The 21,444-nt window shown below is 37.2% G+C and overlaps 1 protein-coding gene across 3 annotated transcripts; it reads left to right on the plus strand.

The window, feature by feature from the left end:
• Positions 1 to 6,061: 6,061 nt before the first annotated feature.
• LOC127454397 (solute carrier family 52, riboflavin transporter, member 3-B-like) lies at positions 6,062 to 19,780 on the plus strand. 3 transcript variants are annotated; one of them, XM_051721581.1, is made up of 5 exons: positions 6,062 to 6,250; positions 7,032 to 7,119; positions 10,464 to 11,541; positions 12,557 to 12,680; positions 14,628 to 17,602. In XM_051721581.1, exons 3-5 carry the CDS (start codon positions 10,514 to 10,516, stop codon positions 14,838 to 14,840), a joined length of 1,365 nt encoding a protein of 454 aa, XP_051577541.1. In that variant the 5' UTR covers positions 6,062 to 6,250; positions 7,032 to 7,119; positions 10,464 to 10,513; the 3' UTR covers positions 14,841 to 17,602. The 3 variants fall into 3 exon arrangements, with proteins under 3 accessions (XP_051577541.1, XP_051577542.1, XP_051577540.1); XM_051721582.1 differs by lacking the exons at positions 7,032 to 7,119; positions 14,628 to 17,602 and adding an exon at positions 18,951 to 19,780; XM_051721580.1 differs by lacking the exon at positions 7,032 to 7,119.
• Positions 19,781 to 21,444: the final 1,664 nt, after the last annotated feature.

Consider the following 21,444-nt stretch of genomic DNA (forward strand, 5'->3'; position numbering starts at 1 on the left):
TTAGGTCTTCCATGTTCCATCCAAGGGCCAGACGTGGAGATTCCAGAGGTCTGGTCACGGGTGCCAGATGGTGCCCCGTCCCTGAGAAAGAAGGTCCTTCCTCAGGGGAATTCGCTGGGGGGGGCTGTCGCAAGAAGTGTGAAGTCCGAGAACCAAGTCTGGGTGGGCCAGTAGGGTGTTACTAGGATGACCTGCTCCTCGTCCTCCCTGACCTTGCACAGACTGCACTCACTGGGGGAATGCATACTTGCGTAGCCCCCGGGGCCAGCTGTGTGCCAGCGCGTCTGTGCCAAGGGGAGCCTCGGTCAGGGCATACCAGAGCGGGCAGTGGGAGGATTCCCGGGAAGCGAACAGGTCTACATGCACTTGACCGGATCGACTCCAACTCAGCTGGACCACCTGGGGGTGGAGTCTCCACTCTCCCCTGAGCGTGACCTGTCGCAACAGCGCATCGCCCGGGATGTGAGTGGCTCGCAACGACTTGAGTCACTGCTGACTCCAGAGGAGGAGACGGCGGGCGAGTTGCGACATGCGACGGGAGCGCAAGCCACTTAGGCAGTTGATATATGCTACCGTTGCCATGTTGTCCATCCGGACCAACACGTGCTCACCCTGGATCAAAGGCCAAAGCCTCCGCTGGGTGAGCAACACAAGGCAGCTGAGTGCCAATGCAGTCACGGCCCAGTCCAGGACCCAGAGGCTGTGTGCCCGTTGCACATGGCGCCCCAGCCCGACTTGGAGGCAACTGTCGAGACGACGACTCACCGGGAGACCTGCTCTAGGGGAACCCCTGCCCATATAAATGCCAGGTCCGTCCAAGGGCTGAACAAGCGGCGACAGATCGGCGTGATGACCACGCGATGTGCCCCATGGTGAACTCGACCAGGGCGAACGAGCGTGCTGGGGAATGGGTGGTCCGTGGGGGGTTACCTGGCGGAGCGGCTCCCATCCCCAAATCACCCCCAGTGCTAACCGACACAGCCTCATGCCCGTAGGTAGAAGGAACGAGGCGGGGAGCCGCTGGGGTGGCTTTCCCTCTGACAAAAGAAAGCAGCGACCGCAACATTGCCATGGTCATGTTCTCGCACCCGTCCACGAACGCTGTCTCCTCATAGGCAGCGCCCAAGCACGTAAGACAGTGATCGTGGCCATCAGAATTGGAGAGGTAATGACCGTAACCAGGAATTAAACACAAATAGAAAGTCATCTTTAAAAAGACGCTCTCCATCAGTGCCACTCTTTTAGAAGGGAAAATATACTCTTTCAATAGAAGAATATACTCTTTTAGCTGCTGAAGCGCCCAGGGGCGTTCTCTGCACTCTACCGGTACACGAGGGGGAGAAACCACTGTAATGCGCTGTAAATCCAACAGCTTTCGAGGTGAATGGATTGGCAGAGTAATTCAGCTCACTGAATACAACCACTCGGCTCTAATGAAAAAATCTGAATTAGTGATTGCAAGCCAGCTCCTTTTAAACCTGTATGTCCGGGGGAGTGGCATGCAAATTCCACACGCCAATTCCCATCGGCCTTTTCTCAAAGATCAGAGGTGTTTGAGGCTCCCAAGGGCAACCCCTAGTGTCACTACATCGACACAACATCGAGTGAGTGACAGATAGGGAAACAGTTTTCTCTGCTTTAGCAGTCACACTCTTCCAAGGTCTCCTCAGGACCAGGCACCACAGGTGCTCTGAATGAAACTTCAGATTTGATTCCCACTCAACCCATGGATTTTCCAAACAGGCCTACAGATGATTCCCCTCTTCTTCTTCATGCCTCCCCCAAGAAATCATGGTAAATTAATAACTTCGTTCTTATGTTGTTAATAGCATAGCACATGGTAAGCACATGTCTGATGTAACCTAATTATTGTAAATTCAGACATTTAAAATTATTCTTAATTTTTCTTTTTGTCTAGAATGAGGAATTATCAATACATGATGTGCTGTCCAGACATGCTGCTGCAATTTTGATGACTGCTAGAGAGAAACATGATCTTTCACAGGCTAGTCTCAGTAAAAGAAATAGCTTAGGTTGTTATTAAAAATAAATTATTATTAAAAATGTTAATGTAGGAACGGTATGCGTGAGCTAGGAATTAATTTAAACTGTCCTTATTCTACATCATTATTACGTAAGGAAATTTATAATGGAATTAGTCGTGTTCGACAACCATTATGAGCAAGATAAATGACAAATAACTAGATTATTTGTCTGAATAAACTTCTCCACCATTAAAATCGTAACACAACGTCTCGTTGTATCCGCTCACAATTTCAATCGTAAGGAATTAGCTTTAATAATGAAAAAGGGAATAATGATTAATTCACTTATTGGAGTAATATTATTCTCATGGGTTATTGAAAATAATATCACACATATTTAGGTATAGCTTTGAAGTGAAATCTTTTTAAAACAGGGATGAGATTATTTATCAAAATATACCACAGTCAAATTATCTTTGAATACAGACAAACTTTATTGCTATTCTAAACATACACTAATCTAACACATACAACATGAAACAGGTTGGTGAGTAAAGTGACAGAATGTGAAATAAATGATCACTACAGAGAAAATGAACTTTATGGAGTCTGTAGACAATGCCTTAAGAACCATTTATCCTTCTTTGAGTCTAAATTGATTTGCAATCAGATTACCCAAAGTATTTAACTAATACACCAGCACTTTGAGCAAAAGTCTGGAGATATACTTGCGTGTCGTTGCGTTTCCTTTTATTGCGTTTCCTTGCTATGACTTGGTTCTTTGGCTCTTTGTAGAAAGTTCGTTCCGTCGATGTCTTGGACCTCTGTTAGATCGGGATATTTGTTGTGTCAATGGATGATGAGGTGGGCTTTGAAGCGTGGCCTTCAACAAGGAAGACTCGCGACTCCCATTGGGTGTGTGAACCGTAGAGCAGAGAGTGAGAGGCTTCCTCGGGACTTCAGGTCCCGAGTTTCCTTGGACTCTACATGGCACGGAGGCTGTGAATGAGGAACTGTAGAGGTATTGAAGAGCAAGAGAGCCGAAGAAGAGAGGAGATCACCACCACCGAGCTAGTTCCAAGAGACAAGTTCTAAGAGAGAAGAGGAGACCGAGAGAGAGTTCTTCCCTGGTAGGAAACCTTTGAACTGAAATTGGCCACACCCCAAAGGTGTCCTGAGCCAATCAGCAGTGGCTTTTCAGAGTCACATGGTCAACTGGTCTGTCCTTTTCAAAGTTGATTTACAATCCTTTGTGTGGAGGATTCCTACAAACTTCCCGCTCATACTAGTGAATGTTTAATCATGAACTTTTATATCTTGAAAACGGTGCAAGAGACATGACATTCATTGTCATAAACATTCTCCTTTATATGTCTTTACATACTAAATATGACATACTTTCATGAATATTATACGTGTAAGTAACAAAACATGAAAATCCCTGATTACAAATAATAATAGTTAATTCATTGGTTTTATAACATAATAATGCATTACACGTCACGAGAAACCTGATTGTCAGGGTATATTATCAGGTTAAGCCATAAATAGTTACCATTCTTAGTAGAATGAGATGAATAATACAAGATTAAAGATTATACTTACTGATTTCTGAGTTATAAGTGATCACAAGTCATAAAGTCATTTTCAGGAGAATCTAGCAAGGCTAGGTTTTGTGTACATTTTGGGTCCAAATGCATTCTGAATATTTTAGAGGGTTAAATCACAAGTACTGTGACTTTGTGTGAAATGTTCATTCATTCCTTTTTAGCTGTTGTTCACAGAATAATGATCAAGAGGATTTCATGACTAATTATCGTCCAGAATAAAGAGTCATAGAATTGGTGTTGTTTTGTTCATTGTAATTCAGGAGGATTTCGCAAAGAAAGCTTGTTCAACTCTGCCTTTTATTGCCTGTGACCTCTGCCTTTAGGGGTCTCTTTGCAGAGATGGTCTTGATGGCAGTGTCAGGCCAGAACCATTAAATGTGGGGGTATTTCCTCAGAAGCTTGAAGTTCTGAAGTCACGTGCTATCTGGACAAGTCCCTTTTGTTAGTTTTATTGGCCAGATGTGAGCTTCAGCTAGGATTCTTGGCAACCTAGTCAGCAGAATCTTTTAATTTATGACGTTGAGGAATTCCAGGATTAAAAGGTTGGGTTTTCTAGATTCAAGTCATATTGCCAGCAATTGTTTGCTTTTCTGCATCTAATATCCTACATTAATATTGGCTTGGCAAGGTTATTTGATATAGTAGAATACCATACCATACTTTTAAAGGGATAGTTCACCCAAAAATGAAAATTCTCTCATCATTTACTCGGCCTTATCCATCCCTGATGTGTATGACTTTCTTTCTTCTGCTGAACTCAAACGAAGATTTTAGAAGAATATTTCAGCTCTGTTGGTCAATTCAATGCAAGTGAATGGTTTCCAGAACGATGAAGATCCAAAAAGCACATAAGTCAGCATACAAGTAATCCATAAGACTCCAGTGGATTTTATCTCCTTTTTGGAGATAAAAATTTTAGACCCCATTCACTTGCATATGGATCTACAGAGCTGAAATATTCTTCTAAAAATCTTTATTTGTGTTCTGCAGAAGAAAGAAAGTCATACACATCTGGGATGGCATGAGGGTGAGTAAATCATGAGAACTACCTATTTTGTAATGTAAGCTAATGGTTGTTTATATATTTATTTATAAGTTTTAAGTTTCCAAAGATACTAGGGATAAGCCTAGCCCTACTGCATACAGTGCATTAGCTTCTAGTGACAATAAGCTGAAGCAGTCATCAGGACAAATGCTTGTTTTGCTCAAAATATTGCCATTTCTGTTGGATATGATTAGAGGCAGTGAATACATTGCAGTCATTCTCGAACTTCTGGAGATTGTTCCAATTTTGTTTGCACCTGTTATTTTCCTTGAGACTACTGAGAAGTTGAAAGTACTCATTGAACAGCATTTGAACTTTTCTCAAAGAACAACATTACACCAAAACAACATTATTTGATTCATGCCTCATCCCAGATTAAACTAGTGGGACCAATGATCCATCACATGTGCATGAGATTTGAATCCAAACATTGTTTTGTTTTTTTAAACAATGGCTTTCAAAAGTACATTTCAAAAATGTCTGTAAGTCCTTGATTAAGCATAATCAAATGTTTTAATGCTGTCACAATGTAAGCAGTTCCAACCACCCAATTGTAACCAGTGAATGTGTATTGGGACCAGAATCAGTAGTGAAAAATATGCCCTATGTAAAAGGAAAAATTAGGGATTACTTTGGAGTTGATGAAATAAACCATGCAGTGTCTTTTAAATGGATTACTTTGAATGGTAACAAATACATTCGTGAAAAATCAATACTTGTGTGTACGGCAAATTCTAGCAGCCTAACTGAATTTGGACTTGTGAGAAAAAGATTTGTCATAAATTCATCGTTGTATTGTTTCAAATGTCAAAGGTACAGTACTGTCTGTTTTGACAGAGACTACATGTTTAATAAAATTGAGGTTCCCAACCTGGAACAGGCAACTGAACTAGTAAATGCAGACAACCTTGTAGACAGCTTTGTTATTAATTTCTTACTGTGAAGTTTTAAAGGAAACATCTGCAAATGTTGTATATCTCCCTTATCTGACACACCCAATTCAGGTCATGGAGTCTCTACTTATGAGCTAATGAGTTGAATCAGGTGTGTTTGATTAGGGAGATATCCAAAATGTGCAGTGTTGGGGGGCCTCCAGGAACAGGACTGGGAACCACTGGACTAGATTTTAAAACCGGTACTGCGTATCCTTGTATTTCAAACAACAACATATGATGTTTATTTGAATACCTCCATGCCATGTTTAAGTACAAAAGACAAGATCAGTTGAATGTCAGAGGGAGGCAGCTGTCTTGGCCTCTGTTCCTTAATAAACTACACTTCCTGTTTCAGTTCAACATCAAGGTTGGTAGGACATCGTAAGAGCTGGGGGAGGGGTTAGCTGCATCATGCTTCTTCCCTGTTCACTCTCTATCAGGCAGTTAAGCACATGGTTTTGAATGTTAGCCCACTGGGATAAAGGATCTGTGGTTCACACTCTGAAAGATTGCGCCTGCGTGCTCTTTAATGATATCAGGTGAATATTACAGTGAGCGAGCCAAGGAGCTGGAACATAAAGAGGGAGGCAGAATAGAACTCACATGCTGAACTCTGATGAAACTGCCAACACAATTGATGTCTGTGAAGAATCAGCATTGGTGCATTGGCAAAAGGTGGGATGTGTATGTGTGTTATGTGAGTATACATGGGGGTGTTTAAAGTGGGGTTGTGCAAAAGGAGACTCAAGGATATTGAATGGTACTTAGCCCAATAGAGTCTGAATACAGACTGGTTATTGTGAATGGTGAATTGTTCATACAATCCTGTAGAAGGAAATAGTTAATGAGAAAGGTGATTAGGGGGTGGATATTGAGGTTATTACAGGAACTGCTGGTGTAGTATGGTGTGCGCTAAGTTCATGATTTATCTGTGTACAGTAAGTTTGAATGGTAATGATCTTGTGATATCTCTGATGTAAATGTAATTTTACATCATATCAACAAAACACAGAAATATCAAAAACTGGATTTGAGTTTAAAAATTCAATAAGAGTGAAAGGGAAATAGGCCCTAAAGGGAAATAATAAAATGTTATATATATATATATATATATATATATATATATATATATATATATATATATATATTTCTTTTTTTTTTTTTTTTTTTTTTTTTTAATTAGTTGTGCTTGATCAGGCAAGCTATCAATCACACTTAGGATTAGGAATTTGAAACAACCCCTGACTCTTAAACTCTGCGTCCTGCATTGTTTGTGCTACAGAGATGAATGATACCTCAAATCATGTGGCTATATAAGAGACTATTGAGCCCAAGCCAGAGCACTTGTATTAAATGAATAGTTTACCAAAAAAAAAAAAATTAATTCTTTCATCATTTACTCAAACTTATGCCATCTCAAACTCATATGACTTTCTTTCTTCTGTGGAACACAAAGATATAACGGACATATGATGTGAATAAATCCAAACAATGCAAGGTCCAACACTTCCAAGCTCCAAAAAGGACATAAAGGCAGCATAAAGGTAATCCATGCAACTAAAGTTGTTTAATTTATGCCTTCTGAATTGATACAATTTGTTTTAGAGGAGAAACAGACCAAAATGTAACTCATTTTAAACTATTAATCTTAACATTGCTGTCTTCTGCAGATGTCAAGATGTATAGTGAAAAAGGAGTTACATTTTGTTCTGTTCTTGCCCAAAACCGAGCAAATCGCTTAAGAAGTGATTTCAGATACTTTAAATATTTTAAAATACTTTCTGGTATCACAGTTTAATATGTAACTTAGATAAGCTGCTAGTAAGTTGACTTCTCTGTTTAAGTATCTTGACCAGCCCAAAACAGCAACATTAGGTGGGTTCAACTTCAACTGTTCTAGTCTTACCGATCAGCGAGATTTGGCTGTTGCAGTCGGGGGAGGAGTTGACGTGAGTCATCAAGCCAGACACTTTTGTGCTACCATTCGTGTGCTGAACCTACATCATTCATGGCAGATCACTCGATGTTTGCTTTCTTTATTGCAGACGAAGTGGATGCAATAGATGTTCAGATAGACAGACATTAGAATTTTAAAATCAAAATCAAATCAAATCACTTTATTTTCAAAATCAAAATTTTACATACAATACCCAGAAACATCATTCATTTGATCAGGTTATGTGCTGCTTACTACAGTGCTTGTGAATACAAGAACAAAGTCTGACATAAGCCTATATTATTTAACCCTTTAAGCTGGGATGGGCCGGATTTTTTCAGATGGGGGGAAAAAAAGGCAAAATATTAGCCTAATAACTACAGTCTTGACCAACACAAAATAGATATTGTTTGAAAGCTAGGAAGCTCTACTTTACGATGCATGTAGGTATTATGACCAAAACTGAACAAGTGCTTTGAAATTTGCAGACAAATCAGAAGTGTTTCGTTTTAATAATTTATGAAAAATATTGCACTGCAAATATTATTGTAATCAGCCAAAATATCAAACTCATAAAATAGCCATGTGTCATATGTTGTTGGAAAGCTCTCAAAGAGTAGAATATAACCAGTCTATTTGTTTTACTCACATATATAGCGAGTAATAGCTAAGTATATGTCTTTGACATTTGTTTCATGTGAACAGGTTTTGCTGATATGTTGCATTTTCTCTTATAACTTCACAAAAATAAACCTAAAATATCACATACCATTACTTGGAGGCGATTATCTTTCAAACGAGCCCACACACAAGGTAATCGGATGCATAGATCATTAGATAATTGACACGAAGCACAATGTGCACACAGCATCTGGCTCTCTGGCACTTGCAATCTGGCTGAAAACACGTTTGCTTTCCTGGATCAGATGACGTCATTGGAAGCATGTCGTGGAATGCTAAACCAATAGGATTGGGTCCGGATTGGTGCAAAAATCATCCATATTTGGACAGAGATATGTGATTGGTGACTGTTATAAATGGCCACAAGGAGTTGGCGCCAAGTTAATGACTCTGCCGACTCATTGAGCCAAATGGCACTCATTCTGTGAAATCTCATTACTAAATTGCTTTGCAAACCTTTAGTCATTGTTGTGTTTGCATGTGTAATTAGTTCTTCTGTACAGTTATTATGTTTTATTTGTTAGGAGAGGCTTTTGGACACAGAGATGATTTTCTACACTAGAATAAATTATTTTAGTAATGTTATAACTTTTGATTGCTTTGAATCAACAAAAAATTAATTGTTACAGTTAACATTATTGGGAACAAAACAAAAGCAGATTTTCGTAGCTACCTTATTTACACCTAAAGATATATAATGTAAAATCTGAAAAATACGAGTAACAAAGTAAATTTTTGGCTCAAGTTTTTTAGGCTGAGAATCATAATCATAATCGAAGTCATTCAAAAATGTGAAACTTTTTCTTTACAATGATACCAAACACTTCAACCAAACAGTCCCTCCTTGTTTCTTTTTTCTCATGTTATAAACCTTTAATTTTGGTTATTCCACTGAAACAGGAAATATTTAAAAACAACACTTTCAGAGCTTAAAGGGTTAACCCTTTAGTATTTTAGTCAGTATTTTTTAATAATTAAAAAAATATATGAATAAACAAGATTTACATTCTTAGTCTCCTTTTATTTATATAGCAATTTACAACTACAGAGTAGACCAAAATGCTGAACAATCCACATAAAATCAACATAAAGAAACAAAGCAACATGAAACATAAAACAACACCACACTTAACATCACAGCACACTAACCATCAGAATAAGAAGCCAAAGAAAATAAATACGTTTTTAGGCGAACTTTAAAAGTAGTGATAGTGGTGGAAGGTCTGATTTCATGTGGCAAACTGTTCCACTGCATCGGAACCCTGACAGAGAAGGCTCGATCACCTTTGAGATTTAAATGGGACCTCGGATTAATACAGACCGATTTGTTAACTGATTTTAACAATCTAGACGATTGTTGAAGAGTGATCAGATCATAGACATAAGCAGGAGCCATTCCATGAACCACTTTAAAAACATATCGCAGGACTTTATATTTTATTCTGAGTTGAATTGGCAACCAATAAAGAGAGGCCAATATTGGAGAAATATAGTCCCTCTTCTTTGCATTCACAAGCAACCTGGCCAACGCATTCTGGACTAATTGCAGCCGGGAGACAGATGCCTGAATTATCCCAAATTAAAGAGCATTACAGTAGTCTAAGCAAGATGAAATCAACGCATGTATGACCTTCTCAAGATCTCTCCCCAAAACAAACGGCTTAAGCTTAGCAATGGCTCTAAGTTTAAAAAAAAAAAAAACAAACAAAAAAAAAAACATTTTGACCACAGCATTAATAAATTAACCTCATAATGAAAATAGAATTAATCAAATAACATTTGTGCTCTCGAGTTTTGCAACACTTTTTACCTTCCAACAGACATCCAACACTGTTACACCGGTCTGTAGCCATGCTGTAAAAGGAGAATGTCCAGAGAAACAGTCACAATCTGCATTGACATTGTTAAATGCAATGTAAATGTAACTATGGCATATCACATCTCAACTAAAGCTTCAGAGAGATATGAAAAAAAAAATTTTTTTAAATCCGCCAATAACCAATTCTGCTCACCATACTGCGTCTTCCTGTAGAACAAGCAATGTCTGTAATGTGTCAAAGGAATAAAACACAAACTATATATTTTTTGGCATGCTCGGCCATGACAGAATTAACAAATCCCTCTACTACTCATTCTTTGGGAGTCATATAAAATTTGTTCAAAATGAACGAATCGTTCATGAACGACCCATCACTACAATGGTGCTTGAAGGTCAAAGAATTGGAGGAGCCATTATAAAATAATAAACTTGCATTTGCTTTCATTTTTCAGATAACCTTGTTCACCAGTTGCCTTTTTGATGAAAGTGGAATTCCTTTGTCATGTCATTACTCACACACGCGTTGGCCTGCCTCTTCGGCATTGGCTCATGGATAACCATCAACGGGATGTGGGTGGAGCTACCTCTGATTGTCCCTGAGATTCCTGAGGGCTGGTATCTGCCCTCCTACCTCACTATAATTATCCAGATAGCCAACATTGGCCCCCTCTTCATCACACTCATGCACCGCTTCAGACCAGGAGTGCTGGATGAGCGACCTCTTATCTACACCATTGTGGCGGTCGGTGTGGTGGCCACCTTCCTCCTGGCTTTCTTCTGGAAACACACACTTACTTTAGGAGATGGCGAACACAGTGCTGCCTTACTGTCTCTCAGCTTCCTGTTGTCCATAGTGGACTGCACCTCCTCAGTCACCTTTCTACCCTTCATGATGCGTCTGCAGCCCAAGTACCTCACCACCTACTTCATTGGAGAAGGTTTAAGCGGGCTGGTCCCAGCAATAGTGGCTCTTGTCCAAGGTGTGGGGGTGGTCCACTGTAAAAATGCTAGTGCTATTGCAAATTTTAGCATGGGGAACTCATCGTGGGGTTCTGTTGGAGAATTACAAGCACAATACCAGAAGGCCAACTTCTCTGCTCAGGTTTTCTTCTTGTTCCTTAGTGCTATGATGATAGCGTGCCTGGGCGGCTTCCTGTTGCTCAACCATCATCCAGCTGTGGCGTGGGAACACAAGAGCAAAGATTATGTTGTTGAGTCTCAGCGGGTGGAGAAGATTGATATGAGCCAATCCTTGAAGAGGGAAAGTGTGGAACAGAGGCCCATGTTAAATTCTCCAGAAACCCTGGTGATACACCACAGGACATTTGGAAAAGAAACCTACAGCAGAACAGAGCTGGTCTTTATTTTTGTGGTTCTGGCCTGGGTCAATGCATTGACCAATGCAGTTCTACCCTCAGTCCAGTCTTACTCCTGTTTGCCTTATGGAAATCAGGCCTATCATCTAGCAGCAACCTTGTCCGCAGTAGCCAATCCGGTGGCCTGCTTCATTGCCATGTTGGTACCAATCAGGTGAGAGCAGCAATACTGTTATCAAATTCATGCAACTGTTCCAATTCATGATGTGGACACTTAACCGATTTTTTTTTTTTTAACCGACAATTGAAACATATTCCCACCAATGCTATTGGTTAAAAAATATTATTTCTTTCCAATAAACAACGAACGAGTTTATACATGTCCTGTTTGAAGTTTCTATACAGTGTAAAACACTGGCTTTCTCTCAAACGGTTACCAAAGGTTGCAAAATATGAAGCATACAGCTACAAAGAGCGATGTGTGAGACCATTTAATCTGTGAAGACGTCATAGCTCAAAGCAAAATGTGTGGTACAACATTAAAGTTCAGTAGCAATGCAAGTACAATGCAGTATCATATGAAAAACAAACATCTTCAAACCTCGACAACAAGGAACATAGATCGACAGCCCAGCATCAATCATACTAGTGATCTTTTGCTTGTCTGGGCTGTGTGTGTTGGCAGAGCTCAAACGTTGTAGCTCTAGGTGACTGCCCATTTCATCAATGCCAACACTGACACTGATGATAATTCTAAAAATAAGCTCAGGCTCAACTTGTGCAGTTGTTGGCTGTAATAACATCTCGAATTAGTTAATGATATCAACACAACTAACCTTGGTCCATAGCTTCACGTCATTGACCCACTACCTACACTTTGACGGGTGAGGCACTGTCAAAAAAAGTCATTAAGGCTCTAAAGTATCGGCACTATCGAGCCACATGGCTTCCAAAACAGGCTTCCATTGTGAATTGTGGAACACTTCTGCATTCAGGAAAAAGATGGATACACATATAACACAGTTACTCCCAAGCCTGCATGTCTCTTGGACCACATGTTTTTAGCTCATTGGTTGATGGTGAATCGCTGATTAATGATGGTCGGTGATCGATAGAAGAACTTGCCAAAATTTGCATTCCTAGTTCCAAGTAAGTGTTGGCTGGCTGACTCTCTCTCTCTCTCTCTCTCTCTCTCTCTCTCTCTCTCTCTCTCTCTAATGATGTTCAAGGTCTTTAATGCTGATGGGGGTTCTAACAGTGACTGGCACAGGGTTTGGAGCATACATAATGGCTATGGCAGCGCTAAGCCCTTGCCCTCTGCTCATCCATCATGACCTAGGAGCAGCACTCATTGTAAGGCTTGGAAAATCTTCACATGCTTTACATTGGTGATATTTATTGGAAATACACAATAGATGTTCCATATTTTATAGGTATAATGCACCCCTGGAATTATTGTACAGTAAACTAAGTGTTTATTTGTCAGACTCATTAACATAATAGTTTCATTATTATAGAGGCAGAAGTACGTTTTAGATATATGGTTAAAGCAGTGGTGAATTCTCAGGGCCAGCAAAGCCTTCTCTGCTGGCTTAACATGCCAAATAAATAAATATTTTTCATCCTTTCATTCTCGATCATCTTTTTGCCTATGTATTTTTAATCGCTTTTCACTCTAAATTAATCTACAAACAAATAGAGATAAACGAAAAGTTTATCCAGTCAAAACTTATTCCTTGATGCTTACAAGCGAAGCGTGACAACTGTTTCACAAATCACATGCCCAAAGCCAAGCTCGTTAGCCGAAGAGTCCCTCAACAGTGCAAATGAATGAACAACTAAAGTCAGATTGTCAGGTTCATCAGCCAATCAGATTGATCTATTTGTTCTTGGTGGGTGTGATCTTTAGGATATGTCCTGGTCGAGGCCTTCTAGCTGGCCTTGAGTGACGCAATCACGCTTTAAGTGACATAATTTGAAAGCGAAGAGCACGAGATCTTGCTGACGAGTCGGCTGTCATTACTGCCACTATCGCCATTGAGAAAGAGATCCTTATGGATTTACAAACCTGAGATGTTCTGTGTGACCGTGTGATTGCTTAATTTATTAATCATGAAAGGAGGACTGATTTTCACTTCAAGCAAATTGGTGAGTGCTTTTTGCATTGTTATAGCAACATCAGGAGTTTTCTAAGTGTAAATTAGGCTGCTGGAGCATTCAGTGTCATCAAGTTTTGAAAAGTAGCGCTGCATTCCATTCAACTCGGAAAGTCGGATTTTACAACTTCCTTCTAGAAGAGTGCAATGGAATGCATCTTGAAGTCAGAATTACAACTTGTAGGCTCGTGCAGAAATTCTCAACTTCGCAGAGATGCAGGGGCATGATGTCACACAAACATGTCGACACTCAGGGAGATATACAAATTAAGTGATAAACATTCACTTTATTAATATCGATAAATGAGTTTGTTTCCACATTACATGATATTAAAGCTTGTTTAACAAACGCCTGCAGAAACGGGTGTATAAAACATTATAAACTCTTGATAATCGTACACATGTAGCACAAATGCTAGCACTGCAGTATTGTTTATTAGTTGGGTTGCCTAGGAGACATCTCTAATGAGAGTCAAACCCCTGCTAAGCTAACGGGAGTGTTGCAGTTCTGAATATCGGGGAATGGAATGCATTTATGGTCGGAGATATCAAGTAGGAATATCCCACATCCAACTTGCATGGAACGCAGCATAACCGTGTACCCTGACGAAATTACATTTATTGCAAGCAACATTTAAATCGCAAATATTATTAGATTTTTCAAGGTATTATAGACCTCCTTGGTAGATTCATATGAAAAATTATGATTTTTTTGAATGTCTGTTCGGGAGACAAAACAGTCATGCTGCAGTTAAAATTAGGCTTGCTTGAGCATTAAGTGTCGTTTCAAGTTCTGGCTTTCGTGCGTGGATGTGTTTTTAAAATGTCAACGGGTATTATTAGTTAGCTGCTATATAATGTATGATGCCCAAAGGCATAGGGTGTCTTATTCATTGTGAAACTGTGTTTTCTTAATGGCATGAGTCACACTGAAGGCCTAGAATTTTAATGCCTGCCACTGGGTTAAAGTGATCCTAAAATCCTAATAATCAGAATTACTAACGGACAGTGTTAACTAATATCCCTTGAGTGCTACAAAGCACAAATATAATGCGAGAGGCATATGACACATCTTGGTCCTCTTGGTGCCAAGTCACATACTGTATTTGTTAACAATCTCTTTTTCCTCCCCCTTCATCTTTAGGTCTTAACATGGGTCATTTTTGTCCTAACTTTGTCCTATGTGAAGGTGATTATTGGGGTGATCTTGCGAGATGAAGGTCACAGCGCCCTTGTGTGGTGTGGAGCTGTGGTGCAGCTTGGCTCTATGTTAGGTGCTCTATCTATGTTCCCTTTGGTTAGTGTTTATACACTTTTCCAGTCAGGAGATCCCTGTAACACTAAGTGCCCCAAATAAAAACAAGTGTTGTTCTGATGGATTCAGTGTACAACTCTGTGTTAGTGAATAAACGGCAAACATGAAGAAACACATTAGAATGTTACAGTAATGACCAGTTACCTTATACATTATTATTATTTTACATAGCTCATATCCTAGCAACTGTATTGTTCCAAAAACATTTATAAAATTATTTTCCTTTTGGTTTTCATATAGTTTGTGTACTGGTACATAAACCATAAACAAGCCTACCTAGCAATAAGTCCCATACAGTTACAGTGTTACTGTTATCAATTATGACAATTTTGTTATATTTGTTTGCTATACTTGATATGTAATGTTTTATTGAATGCTACTGAAGTTGTCATTTTTTTTTTTTTTTTTTTCTGGAGAAGATATGATGCTTAAAAAATAGATTTTTTTTGCCTCGTTCTATGAACAGAATCCACAAACGGTCGGAAAAGACCCCCTGCTATTTTTTTATCTTGTTTAGGAAAAAAAGTTAAAAAATCAAGCTAATTAATTCCTGAACTGTTGTGGTTATGTTAAAAATCCACTTGGGTCAATCCAACTTATATATAAAAATTTTACATAGTGAGGATGTCTTCAAAAATAACGCCATTAATAGTTTTCATTTATCAGTTAACACCATATTTAGTCCAGTAAACATAATAATAATAATTTAAAAAAAAGCTAAATCAATATTCGGTGTGACCACCTTTGTCTTCAAAACTGCACCAATTCTCCTAGGTACACCTGGACACCGTTTTTCTTGGTTGTTGGCAGATAGGATGTTCCAAGCTTTTTGGAGAATTCACCACAGTTTTTCTATTTATTTAGGCTGTCTCAATTACTTCTGTCTCCATGTAATTCCAGACTGACTAGATGTTCAGTCAGGGGCTCTATGGGTTCCATGCCATCTGTTGAAGGGCTCTCTGTTCTTCTATTCTATTTGCAAAAGAAATGTTTGGGAGTCTTATATTAACTTCATGGCATTCAGGGTTGGGAAGTACAGAATACATGTAACGGTGATACATATTTAAAAAACAAAATATAAGTAACTATATTCCACTACAGTTGTTGGTAGTTAAAATTCAGTTACATTCAAAAAGTATTTTGATTTCTGAAGAGATTACTTTGCATTTTATTGTCATGTGTTTCATTATATATTTAGTCTATTTAGTTAAACTAAATTTAGTTGAACAGCAGGTGAAGTGAAACACTTTCCTTATGATGTGTTACATTCATACAAGCAGAAAGAGGGCAAGCAGGCTTGTATTTTCATAAGAATAAATTATTTTTATGAGAAATACTAATCAATGTAGCCTGTAGCATCATATAGATAGCTTCAAAAAATAGATTTTTTTGCCTCGTTCTATGAACAGAATCCACAAACGATCGAAAAAAAATATGTTTTTGTGTACACTGTGGGGTTTGAAGTAAGTTTGGATAATCAGAAATAATTCTTTGTGTAAACTGCCATGTAAACATTTGGCGATATGTCAAGGTAAAATGGCATTTCTAGCCATTAGATGCTCCTGTTACCAGTTGCGATAAAATATCTGAATATTGAATTCTATCAAGAAAATCCATGTCAGATTTTTTTTTTTTTTTCCTCTAGTAAGACCTTTGATATTAGTGCAAAAATGTACTGCAAAAATATTACTCTTAAAATTTTTATATTTTTTTCCTGTAAAATAAATAAAAAATCCTTAAAATAGAAGATACACTGCATAAAATAGTTAAGCTGTTTTAGAGCATGTATTTAAGTGTATTTTGTTTACTGTACTGGCAGATTTTTTTCAGTTGTTTATAATCAAAAACAAGTGGAAAAAAATCTGCCAGTGCTAAAGAAGTAAACCAAAGTATTTAGATTATGTTAATGACGATGAGTAATCTAACAGAATATGTTATAAATGACATTTTACAGTAATCTGTAGTGGAATTCATTTTAAAAGTAACCCTCCCAACCCTGATGGCACTGATATCTACATTTTATCATTTGTCACTATACCCTAATTACTTATAATTACACTACACCAATACTAATTATACTACTTATAGAAACTAATTGAACCTGAAACTGATGGTCTTGTTGAGTCTTCTTATTAATAATCACTTGATGAACTTGTTTTTGAACACAGTCCAAATTTCAATTTCATAATATTGTTGCTAGAGTTGTTGGGTAAACAAATGAACACAAAACCACACTGGGATACATTAAAGGTGTACTTAGGAACTTTTGTCTTTGTGTCATCTTTTACTTACACTGACACCCAGTGGCTTGGATGCAGCATCATTTATAAGGGTCATGAAATGCTCTTTTTTATATATATAGTTTTATTATCTTCCCTGAGGTCCACTGATAATGTTAGTAAAGTTTTTTTTGCATTAAAACAGTCATAATTTAGTAATATATTATCATTGTGTATGGGATGAATATAGTATCAAAATTCACAAATGCATAAACACTTATCCATCTATTCGATAAATGTCATACGTGCATCTTACTATCCACACACACATTCGATAAATGTCATACATGCATCTTACTATCCACACACAAATGCCTTTCAACTTGTGTCTGTGAAATTCCAAATTAAATGAATGTGCACCTTGTTTGTTAAATGTGAGCCAAAATCATCACAATTAAAAGAACCAAAGACTTAAACTACTTCAGTCTGTGTGCATTGAATTTATTTAATACATGAGTTTCACAATTTGAGTTGAATTACTGAAATAAATGAACTTTTCCACGACATTCTAATTTATTGAGATGCACCTGTATTTGTTCAAATAGAGACATATCTGTGAATACAAATGTTACCTTTTGTATAAATGTTTTTTGTGTGTCTAACCAAAGGAAGATAATTAACAGTGGTTCAGGAGGAGCATGTTAATTTTAATCTGACAAATCACAGCCAACGAGCAGGAGTATATAGGCTGCTGCTTACCTGCTTCCTGTGACAACTCTCCTGACATCCCACCTCCACCCCATCTCCACATATTCTCTAGATCCATTATCTAAATAAGTCCATGGGGGGTAATCAGGACTCGAGTCAAGTCTCGAGCTCTGAGCCCTCCAGTATACGGACAGCAAGCCAAATACATTTACTGCTTCAACACAAGATTACATTAACATACGAACTACTGAAACACAAAATAGCCTTGTGAAGCATTGAACGTGTATTTGTGGATCAAGCGACACACGTGCATTCATTGACAAGTTTTTGTGTCTATTCTGTTTTATTTCTTTGAATTTCGAGACTTTTGTTTCACAGTTTTTACCATGGTTGACCCACATACAGACAACTACCAATGAATAAGTCCTAAATTCATCCATAAGTGTGGGCACATCTACCCATCAATTTGGGAAAATTTTACAAATGTGTGTTATTAGCCTTATACAAATGTCTTTTTATTGTGTCTGTGTCATTTATTATTAAATGAATGTGAAGCTATTTGTACAAATAGACATACTGTATTTGTGAATATAAATGTTCCATTTTGTGCAAATAAAATGATCCATTTTTTAAGGATTTTTAGATATTTTTACAGAAAACAATGCAAAAATTATTATCAAGAATATGATTTTTGCCCTAATATCAAAGGTCTTACTAGAAAAAAGAAATTATGATCCAACCTGAATTTTCTTGATAAAAAAATATGATCGTGCCTGGTAACGTGTATGTAAAATGGCTAGAAATAGCATTTTAGCTTAGCGTAAAGCTGACAATTTACACAAGGTTTATTTCTATTTCTTCTGCTCCAAACTTATTTCAAACTTACTTCTCTGTCTGCTCGTATGAATGTAACACATCATAAGAAAGTGTTTCACTGTTGTTCAAATGCACTTTGGATCGCATCATTTATATGTATAAATGTTTTCCATCTGAAAGGACTAAATATTAAATGGAACATATGACAATAAAATGCAAAGTAATCTCTTCAGTAATCAAAATACTTTTTGAATGTAACTGTATTCTAATTACCAATAATTTAAATTATAACTGTAATGGAATACAGTTACTTATATTTTGTATTTTAAATACGTAATACCTTTACATGTATTCCGTTACTCCCCAACCCTGCTTATTATTTTAATCTTTGCTCTTACCCTGACTACAGGTACCAGACCCAGAAAACTGACAATACACCATGCAGTAGCAATGAGGAAGGGTAACCTCAAGTAAAGTGCCAACTGTGATGTTCTATTCTATTGTTTGTGTTTACCTAAAATGTGTAGGGAAAAAATGCTGGTACACTGCTAATGTTCCAGTTTAAGGACATTGTTTCAACCCAAACAGAAAAAAAATGAAACATTTAATTTTGTTTGGCCTGACAAAGAATAATTCAGGGTCAAAACATTGTCTTTAAACTGAAAGGTTAGCAGTGTGAAGTTCTCTCATGTTTCTGTGCACCTGCATTTATTAGCAATGATTTTCACTTGTTGTTTATATGAATATAAATTCAATACCTCTTCAGTCACCAGACTTGCATTAGTCATTTTTATATTGACTTGCTTTCTTAAAACCTTTCTAAATTAAAGTGCCTTGAAAAATTTACAAATTTAAAGGGATATATCACCCAAATATGAAAACTATCATCAATTACTCATGTCCCAAGAAAGGAAATGTTAAATTGTAAATGTTCAACATTTACAATTTGTGTTCTACAGGGGAATAAATAGATCATATGGGTTTGAAACAACATGAGGGTGTGCAAATGATGAAAATTTTCATTTTTGGGTGAACAATTATAAGTGCAGCCAAAAGAACACAATGTTAATTATTTAGGTAAATGTTTATTGCACTTTCACTTGCATACATGGAAATATTACTTACTGTAAGCCTGACTTCACATCAGAGAAAAATAAAGGAGCATATTATACATTTTAAAATGTATCCTGTATTGGAGCTGGAACCATTGAGTTTGGGAGCAGGTGAGTCAGTGTTTGAAGTTGATGGCAAAGCACAGGGGAAAATTTGAAAAGATAGCAATGAGTCAATGATAAAATCTGAAATAGTATTTCATAGAATTCATATTTATTGCCTTATTGGGTGTGTATACACACACACATTTATATAAATAGATATATATATATTTATTTATTGAAATTGATAACTTGGACCAAATAATAAAGAAAAGCAGACAATAAGTGCCCAGCATATAGATGGGAACTCCTTCAATACTGTTTAAAAAGCATCCCAGGGTGATACCTCAAGAAGTTGGCTGAGAAAATGTCAAGAGTACATTTCTGAAAATTCTAGGCAAAGGGTGACTACTTTGAAGATGCTAAAATATAACACAGTTTTGATTTATTTTGGATTTTGTTTAGTCACAACTTAATTCCCATAGTTCCATTTATGTTATTACATAGTTTTAATGACTTTACTATTATTCTATAATGTGAAGAAAAAAAATATAATAAAGAATGAGTAAGTGTTTCAAAACTTTTGACTGGTAGTGTATACATACATATATATATATATATATATATATATATATATATATATATACACACACACACACATTTACATATCGTGGAAACCAATTCTTACAACAGCAGATCTTGTACAATCCTTAATATAAAGGTATTTATGGTAGGTCTCTTATCATGATTCATGTTTTGTAAAGGCACTTCTAGGTGTGCTGCTGTTCTTCTGCATTAATGCTTTTTATTTGTCTCAATAAAAAATTCAAAACAATTCAGTAAGGTTTGGATAATCTTATTGTGTTATATGAGCCCAAGTAACAGCTTCTGACTGTGAGACAGGATGCAACAGTGCCAGGTATTTGGGTATGGGTGGGCGGTATGACCAAAATTCTGTCAAGTTAATGGTATATATCACAATATAATATATTTTCCTGAAAAAAAAAGGTTAAATAACCATGTGATGGGGTGGGTGACATAAGCAATAAAGTATATGGTAATAGTATTTACAGTTTTGGTCAATAATGATATATAGGATATGGAATATAGCCTACATATTTTGATGGAAGTGATTCAAAAATTTATGAAAAAAGTCAATTTTTTATATAAAATGATGTCCAATGTAACCTAATGGAAGCCTGAAATGTCCATTACAATACTAAACTTTATCAATAAATAAATATTAAAAAATAATATTTGATCTGCTTTATCTACTCTGCATCGCTTTTCAATACAAGCACAAATAAGGTTTTCTATGTGAATATGAGCATTTGCTTTGATTCTGAAGCAAAGCCCTCAATCATGGATTTGTTTTGTATTTTGTCTTCCATTAGATACTGGAAACCGTTTTGGTAACTATATAGTCTACTTGATATAAATGCACTGTTGACAAAGGTGTTATTTATTAATTCCTGATGTAATTGCGATCGCTTCTCTCTCCGTGCTTGCGGGACAACAGTCGGTAGGAAAGCTTAAAGGTGTCAATGGTAATTAATTAACAGCAGCTGTGGCACACGCTGTGTACACTCACGTCATAAACTGGGCTCTCATCCAATAATGTAAAACCACACCTTTTAATACAAAAATATATTCCTCCTCCTGCGTTTGACTTGATTTTGAGTCATTTTGCATTCTGTTTGTTCATCTACCTTCATGTTTGTTTTTTCACTCTCTCACTATCAGTCTCGC

Source organism: Myxocyprinus asiaticus, chromosome 16, assembly GCF_019703515.2.
Source record: "Myxocyprinus asiaticus isolate MX2 ecotype Aquarium Trade chromosome 16, UBuf_Myxa_2, whole genome shotgun sequence".
Taxonomy (NCBI): domain Eukaryota; kingdom Metazoa; phylum Chordata; class Actinopteri; order Cypriniformes; family Catostomidae; genus Myxocyprinus; species Myxocyprinus asiaticus.